Source organism: Erpetoichthys calabaricus, chromosome 2, assembly GCF_900747795.2.
Source record: "Erpetoichthys calabaricus chromosome 2, fErpCal1.3, whole genome shotgun sequence".
Taxonomy (NCBI): domain Eukaryota; kingdom Metazoa; phylum Chordata; class Cladistia; order Polypteriformes; family Polypteridae; genus Erpetoichthys; species Erpetoichthys calabaricus.
Window position 1 is genome coordinate 277,949,690 of NC_041395.2, and position 14,248 is coordinate 277,963,937.

The 14,248-nt window shown below is 33.7% G+C and overlaps 1 protein-coding gene across 1 annotated transcript in view; it reads right to left on the reverse strand.

Annotated features, from left to right (window-relative positions):
• Positions 1 to 13,514, reverse strand: part of tubgcp2 (tubulin, gamma complex associated protein 2) — a 34,577-nt gene extending 21,063 nt beyond the window's left edge. Inside the window, exons 1-6 of the mRNA XM_028795596.2 lie at positions 13,305 to 13,514; positions 8,806 to 8,964; positions 8,165 to 8,293; positions 5,142 to 5,318; positions 1,177 to 1,336; positions 181 to 388 (exon numbers count right to left, since the gene is read on the reverse strand). Of these exons, the coding sequence (XP_028651429.1) occupies positions 181 to 388; positions 1,177 to 1,336; positions 5,142 to 5,318; positions 8,165 to 8,293; positions 8,806 to 8,955 (824 nt within the window). The 5' untranslated portion in view covers positions 8,956 to 8,964; positions 13,305 to 13,514. The remainder of the gene's footprint in view (positions 1 to 180; positions 389 to 1,176; positions 1,337 to 5,141; positions 5,319 to 8,164; positions 8,294 to 8,805; positions 8,965 to 13,304) is intronic.
• Positions 13,515 to 14,248: the final 734 nt, after the last annotated feature.

The window sequence follows — 14,248 nt, forward strand, 5'->3', positions numbered from 1 at the left end:
TATATATATATATATATATATATTATACATACATACATACATACATACAATTTGGTGAGGAGCACATGACTTTCAGTTATGTTCTGATATATATGTAATACTATAGCAGTACGTGTGGTACATTCAACTATAAGCTAGCATAGTGTTTCAGGGGGAAAAAATATCATATCCAGTACATACTGTGTAATTGTTGAGTAGCTTGCAGCCACTGGTAAAATTCTATTCACAAGTTCTTTGATAGACATATCTAAGGTAGGATCTACAATAAAAGACCGATTCTGTCTTCCTAGAACTGGTTGTGCTGTAACATAGCGACCATCCACACCAATCAGGAGGTACAAAAGATCTTCTACCAATGCTTGCTCCTGGCAGGATAATGGAAGTGATCCTGAAATGAGGGGAAAGATTAAATTTTTCATACTTATTTTGGAGGAATTAAATTAATGGATGCATTGTAAGCAGAACTACATTAAGCAGCATGAATCTTTTTAAATAACATTAAGCATGTTGTACAAAACCACATATTCTTTACTGTACAAAAAAAGAAAAACTACCACAAAAGAACTAAAACTTGGTTCTTAGTCCCATAACAGTATATTAGTATACTACCAAAATACTAGAAGAGATCTTACAAGAAGGGAAAAAAGTGTTGTTGTAGGAAGTAGACCACCTTTTTGCAGTCCTGCAACAACAGTGCTTGAATGCAGTGACAAAGAATTTCAGGTTATTCTGACACATTTGCAAGTGACAGCTTTTGAAGTGCTTTGAGCATGGGAAAGGTGCTATATAAATAAAATGTATTATTATTATTATTATTAACAGGGTGGTTTTAAATAACTGACATTTTTTGAAAATTACATGATATACAAAAATGAATATTGTTCCATATAATAACCATCCTGGGCAAAATGTATTTTTACTCTTAGAAACAGCTGTAGAAAACTACTATGTCTGTTTAAAACCAAATTAAGTCAAAGCAACAAATTGTTATACATGCAATAATAATATAATAGTTAATAATGATACATTTATTTAATCAAATAACACTTTAAAACTACTTTTTCAACACATCAATACTTCCAAGCTTTAAAAAACTGATTTGAATAGGTCACCAATATTAAAAGTAGCTTGGTGTAATCAAACAACAAGACAGAGAATCATCAAAAATATACATACCAATAGCTACAGTTGTATCTGTGGTTCCACTTGAGCCAATGAGGAAGTCCCCTATAAGTGCAGGTCTTTCATAAACCCAGTTTGGAAAAACAGGAATGGGTTGTGCTGGATTTTTCTTATTGTGCTTGTCTCTAAGCATCTTTCTTGTTACTTCCAGGGGCTGAAAAAATACATTTCATATATTCATTTACAAATCTAGGAATGGTTGTGAATATTAAATAAAGTGCAGTAGTTTTACGCTAAATTACTGCACTTGCGCCGATCTCATTAAACTAAATTAATGTAAAAAATTTGAGTACAACTGACGATTCATGATCAAGGCTCTTAGTTCAGCTTTACCTACCTTGTTCCTCATTATCAATCAGGTCACAGGGTGTGGTGAAATTCTTTATGATTTCATTATTCATTTTATCCAGCAGCCAAATCACATGCACTTCAGAAGAGGTCATCCATCTGAAGCCAAGCATGTTCAGGCCCAGCCAGTACTGGGATGGGAGACCAACCAGGAAATGCTTGGGTTACTGATGGAAAAGGTGTTGGCGAGGCCAGCAGGGGGCACTTACCCTGTAGTTTGAATGTGGATTCTAGTGCCCCAGTGCAGTGATAGGGACACCGTACTGTAAAAATGGTGCCGTCTTTTGCATGAGACTTAAAATCGAGGTCCTGACTCTATGTGGTCATAAAAGATCCCTGGGCTTTCTTTATAAAGAGTATGATGCCCCAATGTCCTGGCTAAATTGCTCACCATGGCCTAGTCATTCTGGCCCCTTAACCATCCCCTGTCTCCAACTGGCTAACTATCTCTCACCCCTACACCACCTAACAGCTAATGTATGGTGAGTGTAGTGGCACAAAATGGCTGCCATCTCATCATTCAGGTGGACACTGCACATTGCTGGTGGTAGAAATGGCACCCCACTCACTGTGCAAAGTGCCTTGAGTAGTGAGAAAAGCACTATATAAATGTAAAGAATTATTATTATTATTATTATCCTATGTTTTTGAATTTAAAATACAGAATACCACAATTTTAAAAACTTATCTATTGAACTTGCCCTAGAAACATGCTAAACTTTCTATAAATAATTAAGTAAATTATAGCATGTTTTTCTTGACTACAAAGCATTTGAGAAGTCTTATGCTGTTCATGTAATTGCAAAGTCTTTCAAATAATTTGTACTCTTTTCCTTTCTAAATGGCAAATATTTCCATTAAAGAAGTGTTTTACTTACAAATTATACATGCAATGCACATTAGTGTGTTCTTATCACCAAATGCTACTTATGGAAAAAGATAAAGTAGCTTAAAAATATATATCCCATGACTGAAGAAACTTAGTTATTTTTATTATTTTAATTTAAAACGGTGAGCTATTGCTTAAAAGCACAGATAGCAGTTAAGAAACAAAAAAGTACATGCTTCAGTTTGAATTTGTCATAAATTCAGGAGTTATAATCACCAAGTGAACCTATAGGAACACATTTAAGAAATTATCCTTAAAAAAAGTCTGGTGAAGCAAGCCTGAAGACAAAATTGATTATGAATGGACAAGTGTGCTTTACATTAGAAGAAAATGTTAATATCAGAAGACTGAAGGTGACTGTGTATTTTTTACTGCATAAAAACGTTCTTGCCTACACATTAAAAGTGAGTTGCTAGTGTTGAAATGTCAGAGGCACTTGTAGAAACTGTATTATAAAGATTGTTAGTTTGTTTTCCGTCAGTTTCTCAAGATATGCAAATTTGTGCTTTAATTACTAGAAATAATCAAAGAATAAATGTGGATTAAATATAAAGTTGAACTGACTGTTTTACAGTCCCATGACTTAATAACTAAGATACATTACTAGTTGTTACAGCAGCCAATCTAAACACGAAGATGGAAAAGCAATTCAATTTTTTGTTATCCCATTGGAATGAATGATTCTTTATCAGCTGGTATGGTGCTCTAGTTTTGCTTGAAAGTATATTTAATATGTATTAACTTCTTTGGAATAGTATTACAATCTTCAAAAACATCTATCCAGCCATATTGTTCTGGTTGTGGGAAACAAAGGCCTTACTGTTGTTGTGACAGTTCCATATTTTTGCTCTGCCTAACTGATAAACATTTGTCTGAATGTTTGCAGTCTGGATTCTGATCTTACAGCTTGGGTGACAACTCCTTCTGTTTTGCAATTTTATGATCGCTTCACTACTTTTAATAATCTTTACCAATATACCTACCTAAAACATCTTAAAAATGCTTCACTTACTGGAATATGCACTTCTGAATATACTCATGCCCTTCCAAATGCAGTGTCCCTCAAGATTCAGTGCATGCTACTACCTTTTTCTCATATGGCACCTTTCAATCCCAAGGCGCCTAACATGAACATATCACCCCTTAAACCGTCTCATCTATATTGACTTCCTGTTTACTATTGGTTACTTCCAAAATTCTGCTACTGACCTGCAAAGCTACAAATCACAAGGCTTCTCAATATTACGTACAAAGCCACATTAAGCATCTCAAAAACTTCTTTAGGCGTTATGCGCTCTAATTTTACAAAACTATCCAACTACTCGTCTGAGAAGTTCTAATTGTGTTAATGTTCTAATAGTAACTAAAAACTCTCATTTTCTTCCTTGACCATTTAAGATCAGCTGTATCTGCAAATATTTTATTTGTTACTTAGTTCAACTGTTCCTCACATTCTGAAGCGGACTCCATTGAACAATTTATTAACTCCTGTCATGTCTGCTCCCATAAACAATTACAGTACTTCCTTTCTACTCTTGTTTATTCCTCATTTATATTTCTATACAACGAAATAACCATGCTTCTTTCAAATTTATTCTTGTGCAATTTGTAAAAAGGCTATGTGATTATGTGCAGTCTGAAAGGTGCTATACAAATAGGGAGGCACACATATAAAAATTGTGAGCCAACTTCCCCTGTCTTATCTGCCAGTGGCAATATAAAAAAAAAACTGTTATTTGTTTCTACGTTTTGTTTATATGCTAATAACAACTTACTTGAATGAGCACAGACTAGTTAAATGATGTAATGTATTCGTTTGGGAACATCTTTGATTAATTCCAGGTATTCAAGTTCCATGCACTCTGATTCTTTTTATTATTTCTTGTTGTTTTTAATGAATGAATTAAGTTAATTTAGGTTTCAGGTTGTCTTGATTACACAGGAGACACTGTGCAGACAATAAAGATTTTTCTCCATTACCATTGCATTATGTGGTGCATTTGTCCCAGTGTTGTCCATTCAGAATATTAAATAAATTAGCACTATCACTTCTTTTTATATTTTACTCCATCCCAGCAGAACAAATACTGCTTACTGTTTTTTTATGTTGTCATTGGCATTTGTGGCAAAAAAAATAACAACTCTGCTCACATTTCACCCAGCAAAATGCACATATTAGAATTAAGTTTGACATATCAATACATTTTTGCATTTATTATTATCCAACACTCACATAACAAGCAAATTATGGGGCATCCCTAATATAAAATTAAGTTTAACTAATTGAGGTAGTCATAAGGTTAAATATAATCAAATATTAACTCTTTTGTAACTTTGACTATACCCAAAGCATCTTCAAGCCATTTTCAAATATACACTTAGTACAAAATAATGCTCATATTGTAAAATACAGTATATGCTAATCACATAAAAACATTATTGCAGTCTTCTGTGTAGGGTATGATGCATTTAATCTGGTTAAGATGTAATGATATTTTGCTGATGTGTAATGTGTGCATTGTAAAGTAACCCTGAAGTCAATAACAATAATATTACACACCACCTTGACAAGACCATTAATTTTTTTTTATAAATTTCAGATAATGTTTTCCTAAATACTTGTGATTATGGCACTCAACAACTTGGGATAGAAATACACTGAGAAAAAAAAGTTTAGATTGTCATCAATTAACTATTGTATGAAATGATTAAATCTACTTACCTGTTGAATATTTGAACTTGCTGCAACGTTGCCTAGCTTCTTCCTTAGCTCCTCCAGTTCTTGGATTGACATCTTGGTGTTTGTTGGAGGTATGGTAAAATTTGTGGTGCTGCTGGAAGTAGCACTTGCTGAAATCTCTGCTCTTTCCTTGGCATTTTGTTGCATATATTGTAAAGTCTTAAGAAATGATAATTAACATTTAATCTGCATTTTAGTGAAATAGTAACAAAGCACAAATCCCTGTATTGATGTTATGATTATGATTTCATCCACTTAGCACAGTACTAATGAACATTCTTTTTAATGATTGTAAATAAAAACTGACAGATATATAAGCAAACAAAACACCACAGTCTTTTACTATAAGTTTACAGCAAGCAAAATACCAAAAATTTCATTTTTAGTAATATCTTTTTTTGTGATCAATTGTTTATTGAGAGTAAGATATGATACATAGCAATGAAAAAAACGGGAAAATACATGTAGTATATAAAATTACAGAGAAGTCGAAAAAAAAGAAATTACAAACTATGTTTGAAAAAATCATAAATTTAAGATTGTTAAACGTTAGAGAGGTTATAAACACCAACTCCCCAATTCCCTCTAAGACGCCATGGTCCCAAACCCAAAATGTCCACTCCCCTGTGGTGGCAAACCACCAATCATAACATGCAAATCATAATTGAAACAGCTTGCTCTTCATTTTTTTAGTGATAGCATCCCACTTTGTAATGCTATTTTCTGATGCCCCATTAATTTGCGAAGCTGAGCCTTCTAAAAGCATCAAACTATGAAATGAAAACTTCCAGTGACTAAAGGATACACTATCTCCAACGACACCATAGTAGGGGTTTTAAAGCAATAGAAGAAATGGAAATAACCATTTTGAGTAGTTGAGATATCAATGAAAGATAAATGGAGAAATCTAATAAGATCAGTAATTATGGTGATACAGGTATTTGAATATCCAGAATGGAGATAAGATCCCACAAGTATGCCATCTGGGGCATTTCTAAAAATCATAAATGAAGATGGCAGACACCTTAGATGGGCAGAAATTACAGTCTGGGGAATCAACCTTACCCATAAAAAACGCTTACGTTGTATGGTGTATGTATGATGAACAAACCTAAATCGCACATACTAATAATCTGAATTTCTACAGGAGGCCTTTATGCTGTCAAACATGGTATTCCAACAAATCTCTGCAGCAGACAACAATCCCATTGCCAGACCTTTTGAATAGATAATGGATTAGCTGCTGCACTATGCAGCACAGCAAAAAATTCAGAGCAAAGGCATGTATAGGTTTTTAGGTATTTTTTGCAATACCTGAACAAAGTATTTAAAATAAATGCATGTTATAATCTAAATTAAGAGCAGTATTTTATTCTAAGACTTTTTGATAATGTTAATTTTCTTCAAGAACTAAATTAAATCACGACAATGATATAAAAATCAAGCATCATCTTTTTACCTCATATATTATATAATGGGCCTTTCATTTTGGTATTTCTATGTTCACCCAAAAATATTAATATTCAAAAATGGGTACACATCTAAAATAAATGTGGGACTGTATGTTCAAGTGCTATTTGCAAGAAACAGACACTACACTCTAGTTTTTTTTTTTTTTGTTGCTTTCAAGTGTTTGATGTACAAGTATTAGCTGGGTTTGAAACTACCAAAATCCTCCCATTTTTTTCGGGAAACTGTTTAAGGGGGGAACTTTTTCACTGCTACACCGCTAAACACACATGCAACGGAGTACATGTGTTAGTGGAGGTATTGAACGGTGAAAATGGACAGAGAACATTCTGAAATTGAAGCTGTAGCAGACGATAAAGTTGAACACTTCTGAAAGGTGGATTCACGGTTATGATCAAGACACTGGATCCCAGACATGTGACCCAAAGTTGCAAGTAGTTTAGCCAAACGGCGATCCCCAACTTGTAACCAAGAACACAGAGGGAAGTTACAAGCAGAGGTGGCTACAGTCCCTAGCTATTCAACAACAACAGATATGTGGTCAAGTCGCACTATGGAGCCCTATCTGAGCCTGACGATTCATTTTATAAGTGATGACTGGCTATTGAAAGGTTATTGTCTCCAAACAAGCTATTTTCCAAATGACCACACTGGAGAATTACTTGCTGCAGGCTTGCTGAAAGCACTTGATTCCTGGGGGCTTACAGAGCAGAGGCAAGTGGCCATCACAACGGACAGTGGGGCCAACATCAAGAAGGCTGTCAAGATTAACAATTGGACAATAATAATAATAATTCATTACATTTATATAGCGCTTTTCTCAGTTCTCAAAGCGCTATCCACACAGGGAGGAACCGAGAAGCGAACCCACACTCTTCCAGTGTCTCCTTACTGCAAAGCAGCAGCACTACCACTGCGCCACCTGTGAGGACAAGACTCTAGTGCTTTGGACACAGGCTTCACACAGCCATAGGTATGTAATAGTTATTAAAATAATAAACTATTTTAAGTAATGGTAGTAAAAACATACCATAGTAATAAGAAATGTGCAATGAATGTGTGTATAATCAGTTTTCTGTTATCTTTATTATCAGTCAGTACAGATAGTCCCCTACTTACGATGGTTCGGATTATATTTGAGTGCACATTAAAATGTTTTTTTGTACAATGTACAATTCTCATGACAGTGGAATAGGTCATTCTTAGCCAGTCTACTGCAGTAATTGCAGTGGAAAATGTGGTTAACATCCACTCATGCATGGGAAAGAAATACAGTTGAATACCATGAAACCAGTATAATTTTGAGAAATACCGTTATATAGAATTTTGACCATACCGCCCAGCACTAATATATATATATTTTTTTTCTTCAGTTTTTATACATGTTTAGATGCATGTGCTTTAAAATGTGCCATTATTGTCTTTGATAAAATTACAACTTTGTATATTTCTTTCTTAATGGCTTCAAAAGTGCCTTTCAATAAAACAACCTGAGAAAGGTACAAATAGAATAATAAGTTTAAGAAATATTTTACCTCTTTATCCTCAGTTAATTTGGAGAGCAGATAAACTAGTGGATCTAAATGTCGTACATTCCTTGATTTCAGTTCTTCATATTTCTTGAGAAAGTCTTCAGGTGTTTTGGAAAATTCTGCAATTTTTACCTTGAAAAACAATAGTATTTTACAATTAACGTTCTTAATCAAAAATAAAGTTAGCATTAATTGAAATTCATTGATTACTACAAAAAGGTAGCCTCAAAGTTCAAAATAAATATACATAACTTAAGACATCTAAACTAAGAATTTAATTATGTCATGTTTAAGCATGAAAAAAAGAAAGTACTGTCTAACAATGACCAACAAAGTCCAATTAATACTTTGAAATCTATAAATTTTAGATTTAGGAAAATACCAGGCCATTGCTAATTCACTGCAAATATTAAACTCCAAAATTACCAAAGTATTATTTCACTATGACACCTAATCATTAAAAATGGAAAAAGATAAAGGAATTCTAGGACAACATGTTTAAACTAAGTACAGAAAGTAAATTAATAAACTTCCAATTTATTAAATATTTATATAAAACCAATTTTAACTTATAATCAATATATTCATAGGTGCCAGTGTTAATAATACAACAACAACAAATTTCAAATCTTTTTCTGGCTTACCTTCGCACTGTGGGCAGAAACTGTTGTTGTAATATATGGTGTTTTGTTTTTCTGTAATAAATCTATATACACTTCAGCTCCTTCTCCTCCACGAACCTGAAGCAAACTGAGCAATTCGTTCACATCATGGTGAATTCGAAACTCACTCATGACTCCAGTCTATAATGCAAGAATAATACGGTTTTAGTTTTGTATCTATGCTACTTCTGGTTTAAGTTTACCAGTCTGACAGTAGCAGTTTCATAAATAAAAAAATTACCTTGGATTTTTAATGATTTTTCAAATAAAACATTGTGTTAGGAATGAAAATAAGATATCATAGTGCTTTCCCATTCTTTTAACAGTTTATGTAATATGTCAATTATACTTTCAAATGACAACAGTTAAAAAATAACTAATTCATACCAGCAAATATCATTTTGTTTGAAATTTTCCTTCATACTTGGAGGAAGTGGAACACAGCAGTGCCTTTTTGCTTTTAAGATATAAAATAAGATGCAAACTGCTAGAGTGAAACTTAAAGGTTTGGACTCCTCCAAATTTGAAGCAGGTGTTCTAATGTTAAGTTACATGCCATATTTCAAATCTATACAATTACTGAAAATGTAATTCAGTTTTACATTAGTTTTGATAACACAGGGTTGATTGCAGTACCTGCTCTGCTAGCATGATGCACAAGACAGGAACCAGTCCTAAATAGGATACCAGTGCAGATCAAGGCACACATATACAAACTTAAAAGTACCACTCACCAATTCATAAAGATAATTTGAAGGTGTCAATCAATCTAACCTGTACATCTCTACTATGAGGTTGAAAACCAGCGAATATCAAGAAAATCCATGCAGAAATGGGGAGAAAATACAAACTCCGCACATAGTCTAAAACCTGAATTTTTGACAAAGAAGGCTATGCTCACTTTTAAGGATCTAAAATAATTTTTGAGAGAAAAAGTGCCAATGCTTAGATTAGGATGTCCACCCTAAGCCTGTGTGTGTTACATTGAATCCATAAGTCAGAAAGAATGAACAAGCACCCCTCTAAAATAGACATAAAATAATCATTTAATAATGGCATCTGCACTATTATTAGAAGTGATTCTGCTGTAATAGTTAAAAACCGTGAACATTTTCTATGCAACAGTCAATCGCTATCTACACAGATTAATAATAACTTGAACCTTAATTCAACCTCAATGTTAGGCTTCTAAATTGAACAATTTCAAATTAATAGCCTTTTCCAGCTGTAACTTATTAGAATTTCCCATTAAAAACAATAATTAGTATATTATTGATACATTCATAAAACACAGTGAAATTTGACTCCTTACATTAAAAAAACAACAAAAAACAGTCAATCTTATAAATTAACTTGTCTTGCTAGCTTCAGTAAACTCTATCAAATTGCATCCAAGTTAACCCCAGTGCACCGGTTTCACAACTTAGTGTTGTATAAATGCATTCTCCTTTTGAACTCCTTGTAGTAATTTAATCAACTTGCTAGTAAACGCTCATGAGCCATGTCAAAATAAAGCCAGCATTACTCTGCTTATAAATGTATACAGCAAGTTTCTCACTTGACTCCAAAACTACTGAATTTCAAATAAATCAACAGTGTCTATAAAATGAATTCATCTCCTTGGATGTTTTCACAGTTTATTTGAAATAAATACAACACAGTGGATTTAATTTGTCTTTTTACATTGGTCAACAGTAAAAAGAATCTTTAATATCTAAGTGACAATAGATTAATTACAAATATTAAACACAAATTAATTGATTGCATAAGTATTTATGTCAGTATTTAATAGATGTTTGGATTGGTCTCTGATAGCAAACTGCATCAGATTCTCCTCCAGGATTTCCCTGTATTTTGCTGCATTCATTTTAACCTCTACCCTCACAAGCATTCCACGGCCTGCTACAGAGAAGCATTCCCACAGCTTGATGCTGCCATCGACATGCTTCAAAGTAGGGAAGGTGTGTTTTTAGTATCCAGTTTTTGGTGTATGCTAAATATGCCATTTAGTCTGATGGCTAAAAAGTTCAGTTTTAGTGTCATTGAACCATATAAACTTCCGCCAGCTAACTTCAGAGTCTCCCCTGTGTCTTCTGGCAAGCTCTTTCTATGCCACTATCTCATAAAGCTGTGACTGGTGAAGCACTCAAGCCACATTTGTATTCACAATCACTCCAGTTTCAGCCACTGTAGTCATACTTGTCATAATCTCTTGGAGGCTTCCATCACTAGTCTTCTTGTACAATCACTCAGTTTTTGTGGATGGCCTGCTCTAGGCAGATTTACAGCTGTGCCATACTCTTTCCATTCCTTAAAGGCTGATTTAACCGTACTCCATAATAATAACATAATTTGGATTTTTTCTTGTATTCATCCCCTGACTTGTGCTTTTCAATCACCTTTTCAAGGAGTTACTTGGAGTGTTCTTTTGTCTCCAATATTTACATTAGGCCACAATACTGATTCATAACATGTCTGACCTTCCAGATAAGGTGCATTGACACTTCAATCAATTGAAACCTCTCAACTACAGGCAAGGATCTACATTTAACAATTACGTGACTTTTACAACCATATTGGCAGCACTACTGAAGATTTAGATGTGTCACATTACAGGTGGTGTATACTTAGTAATCAGTTATTTAGAGTTTTATATGTGTAATTAATTTACACCACTTTGCAGAGATCAGTTGACATTAAACAGTTTTCTCTTTTGATCAGAGTCAAAAAAGGTAAATTAAATTCACAGTAATTTAATGTAGTAGAACAATAAAATGTGAAAACCTCCAAGAGGGTGAATACTTTTTCTAGGCATTGTATTTACTAGCGTAATATAAATTTGAAAATATCTTAATAGTTTTGAATTTTATGGTAATTCAACTCTCTTTTACGAGTGAACTTGAGAGAAGAGAAAAATATAACCCATGATATCCTGCATCCTGATACATTTATATAGCATGCTGCACAGAATAAATGTAAATATATTAGCAGACAAAGTTAAATAAAAAGTCACATAAAAGAAAAACAGTGGCTTGCAGCATTTGCTCCTCTTAAAGCCAAAATATTCATGTAATTAATCAGTTAAAAAATAAATAAAATTTCTTAATTGTTATAAGGTACCTGAAATTCTGTCAGGTGGTATAAAAATATTTATAAAGCCACTAGTAAACTACCATGAACAATAAACATTAAGGACAGAAAGAATAGTAATTTTATTTGGTTTAATTAAAACTTTTCAGATCACTACGCTACAAGGAAGACATAGCAGCACTTTGAGAGCAACGAAGTGCGTCCGAGGACTTAATGACATATCATACTCTTTCAGACTCAGAGATTTAAACTTGTTTGGTCTCGATTAAGTAGAGAGGACTGTGTGGCAACCTAATCCAGGTCTTAACAATCCTGTAATGCGTTGATAAAGCAGATCCAGTTGAATTCTTTCAAACTAACGGTGAATCACATACTCGGGGATACCAGTGAAAATTAAGGGCAAGTACATTTAGGACTGAAGCCAAGAAGCACTTCTTTACTCAGAGTTGTGAGAATCTGGAACAAACTACTGAGCCATGGGGCTGAAGCAAAAACCTTGACAACCTTTAAGATGTATCTGGATGAGATATTGCAACAGCTTAGTTATTGCACCTAAACAAATGTGCCTCAAAGACTTAATGGTCTCCTCTCGTCTGATAAATTTCTTATATTCTTATGTTCTTTAACGTCTTTACTGTTTTTATGTTTAGACTATTATATGCATGGGAATTTATTATTTGGCAATAACGAAGGATAACAAACACAGAAAATGTCGAAAGTAGAAATATACAAACAAAATCTGTGTGAAACAAAAACAGACTCCTACACAGAATATACTTCATTATCTTTGACCTCAGCGACCTCAAAGTGGATACTTTAGGGCGGCAAGGACTCGAGGCCGACAGGACAGTCGTTGGTTGACCGTGAACATGACACGGATAAGCCATTTAGAAAAGGGATGGATGAATGGCTGGGTATACAAATAGGCTGTACGATGGTTATACGTACACACATTTATTAACATCCCCGGAACTGGAAATGCAATGGTGATTAATTGTGTTCCATAAACTGTATAAATCACCGAATAAACTTATTTACAGCTTTCGTTTCATGAATAATATTGTATGAAATGCACAACTTTTGAGGATAAATTACCTAAACTCGTTTTAACTTTTAACTTCTGTTGCAATATTACATATATATATATATATATATATATATATATATATATATATATATATATATATATAAACATTTTGCAAATGCATCCAAAAGTAATGTGATAAATAAAGAAAAAATGTTCGGCATGTCACCAGAGCTGGAATACAAATGATCTCCACAAGTTTTTTCTTCTGAGGTGAAATATACAAAATGTAATGCAATAGTAACTGACATTTAGGTTTTAATCTAAAATAAAATCATTACAGGAATCCATTCACCTACTTACTTACCTTTGCAAGTGCTGATGCTAAAACGAAAGTATATCACAATTATATTTTTGATATTAAATTCTTTTTTTAGAAAATGCATTACAATGAAGCGCAATAGTATTGGGAACGATTACACCTTCACGAAGACAATATGCTGATCCTTTTGTCAATTGAGTATCGCATCGCTGAAGTGCCGCTTTTCCAAGGCGCCAAACATAAACATACATCCCCTCACGTAAAAGCTTCCCCAGTGAACACAACACTAATGTCGAACGTTCCGTATAGTATGGATTGGTTAAAACTGGGCTTCTGCCACAGTTCCCATCAATTCACAAACGTGTGTTTACAGTTTGTTGTGCTTATTCCAAGTTACTATTTCATCATAGAAAAATAACCTCTTAAGGAGTATTACAGGACACGTAAAACAATAAGGTGAAGTTTAGCGTTAAATATATAACCAGGCAAATTAAAACAATGTCATCATTAGGCTCGCGATAGTCAACGCCATTCAATTCCGTTTTTTTTTGTACTGCGCTGCTCATTAAGTGCAAGGGTAGAATATTCTCAAGTTCTCAATTTAAACGCAAATGTAAATACAAGTTCATAATGCAAGTACACATTTTACAAATTACTAAATATAGAATTAGCACACATAAAAACATTAAATGTGTTAAAAGACACAGCAAATATAGAAAAAAATAACATACAAGTAATTGTTGAACTATGGTCAGCTAACAATAGAGGAGAGGAAAACAAAAAAACTTCAGTCAGAATCATCCCTGGAGAAAATAAACCTCTAAAGGATGTGTGGTCAATTACAGTAAAACAGAAAGATAAAAAGTCAGACACAGTCCGAGTCCTGAAAACCTCGGCCAACTAGCTGCCCACTCCTACCTGGGCATTCTACACTGGAGTCTGTGCCGTGCTGTCCAACCTGATGACAGACCCTTTTGATCTGAAAATTC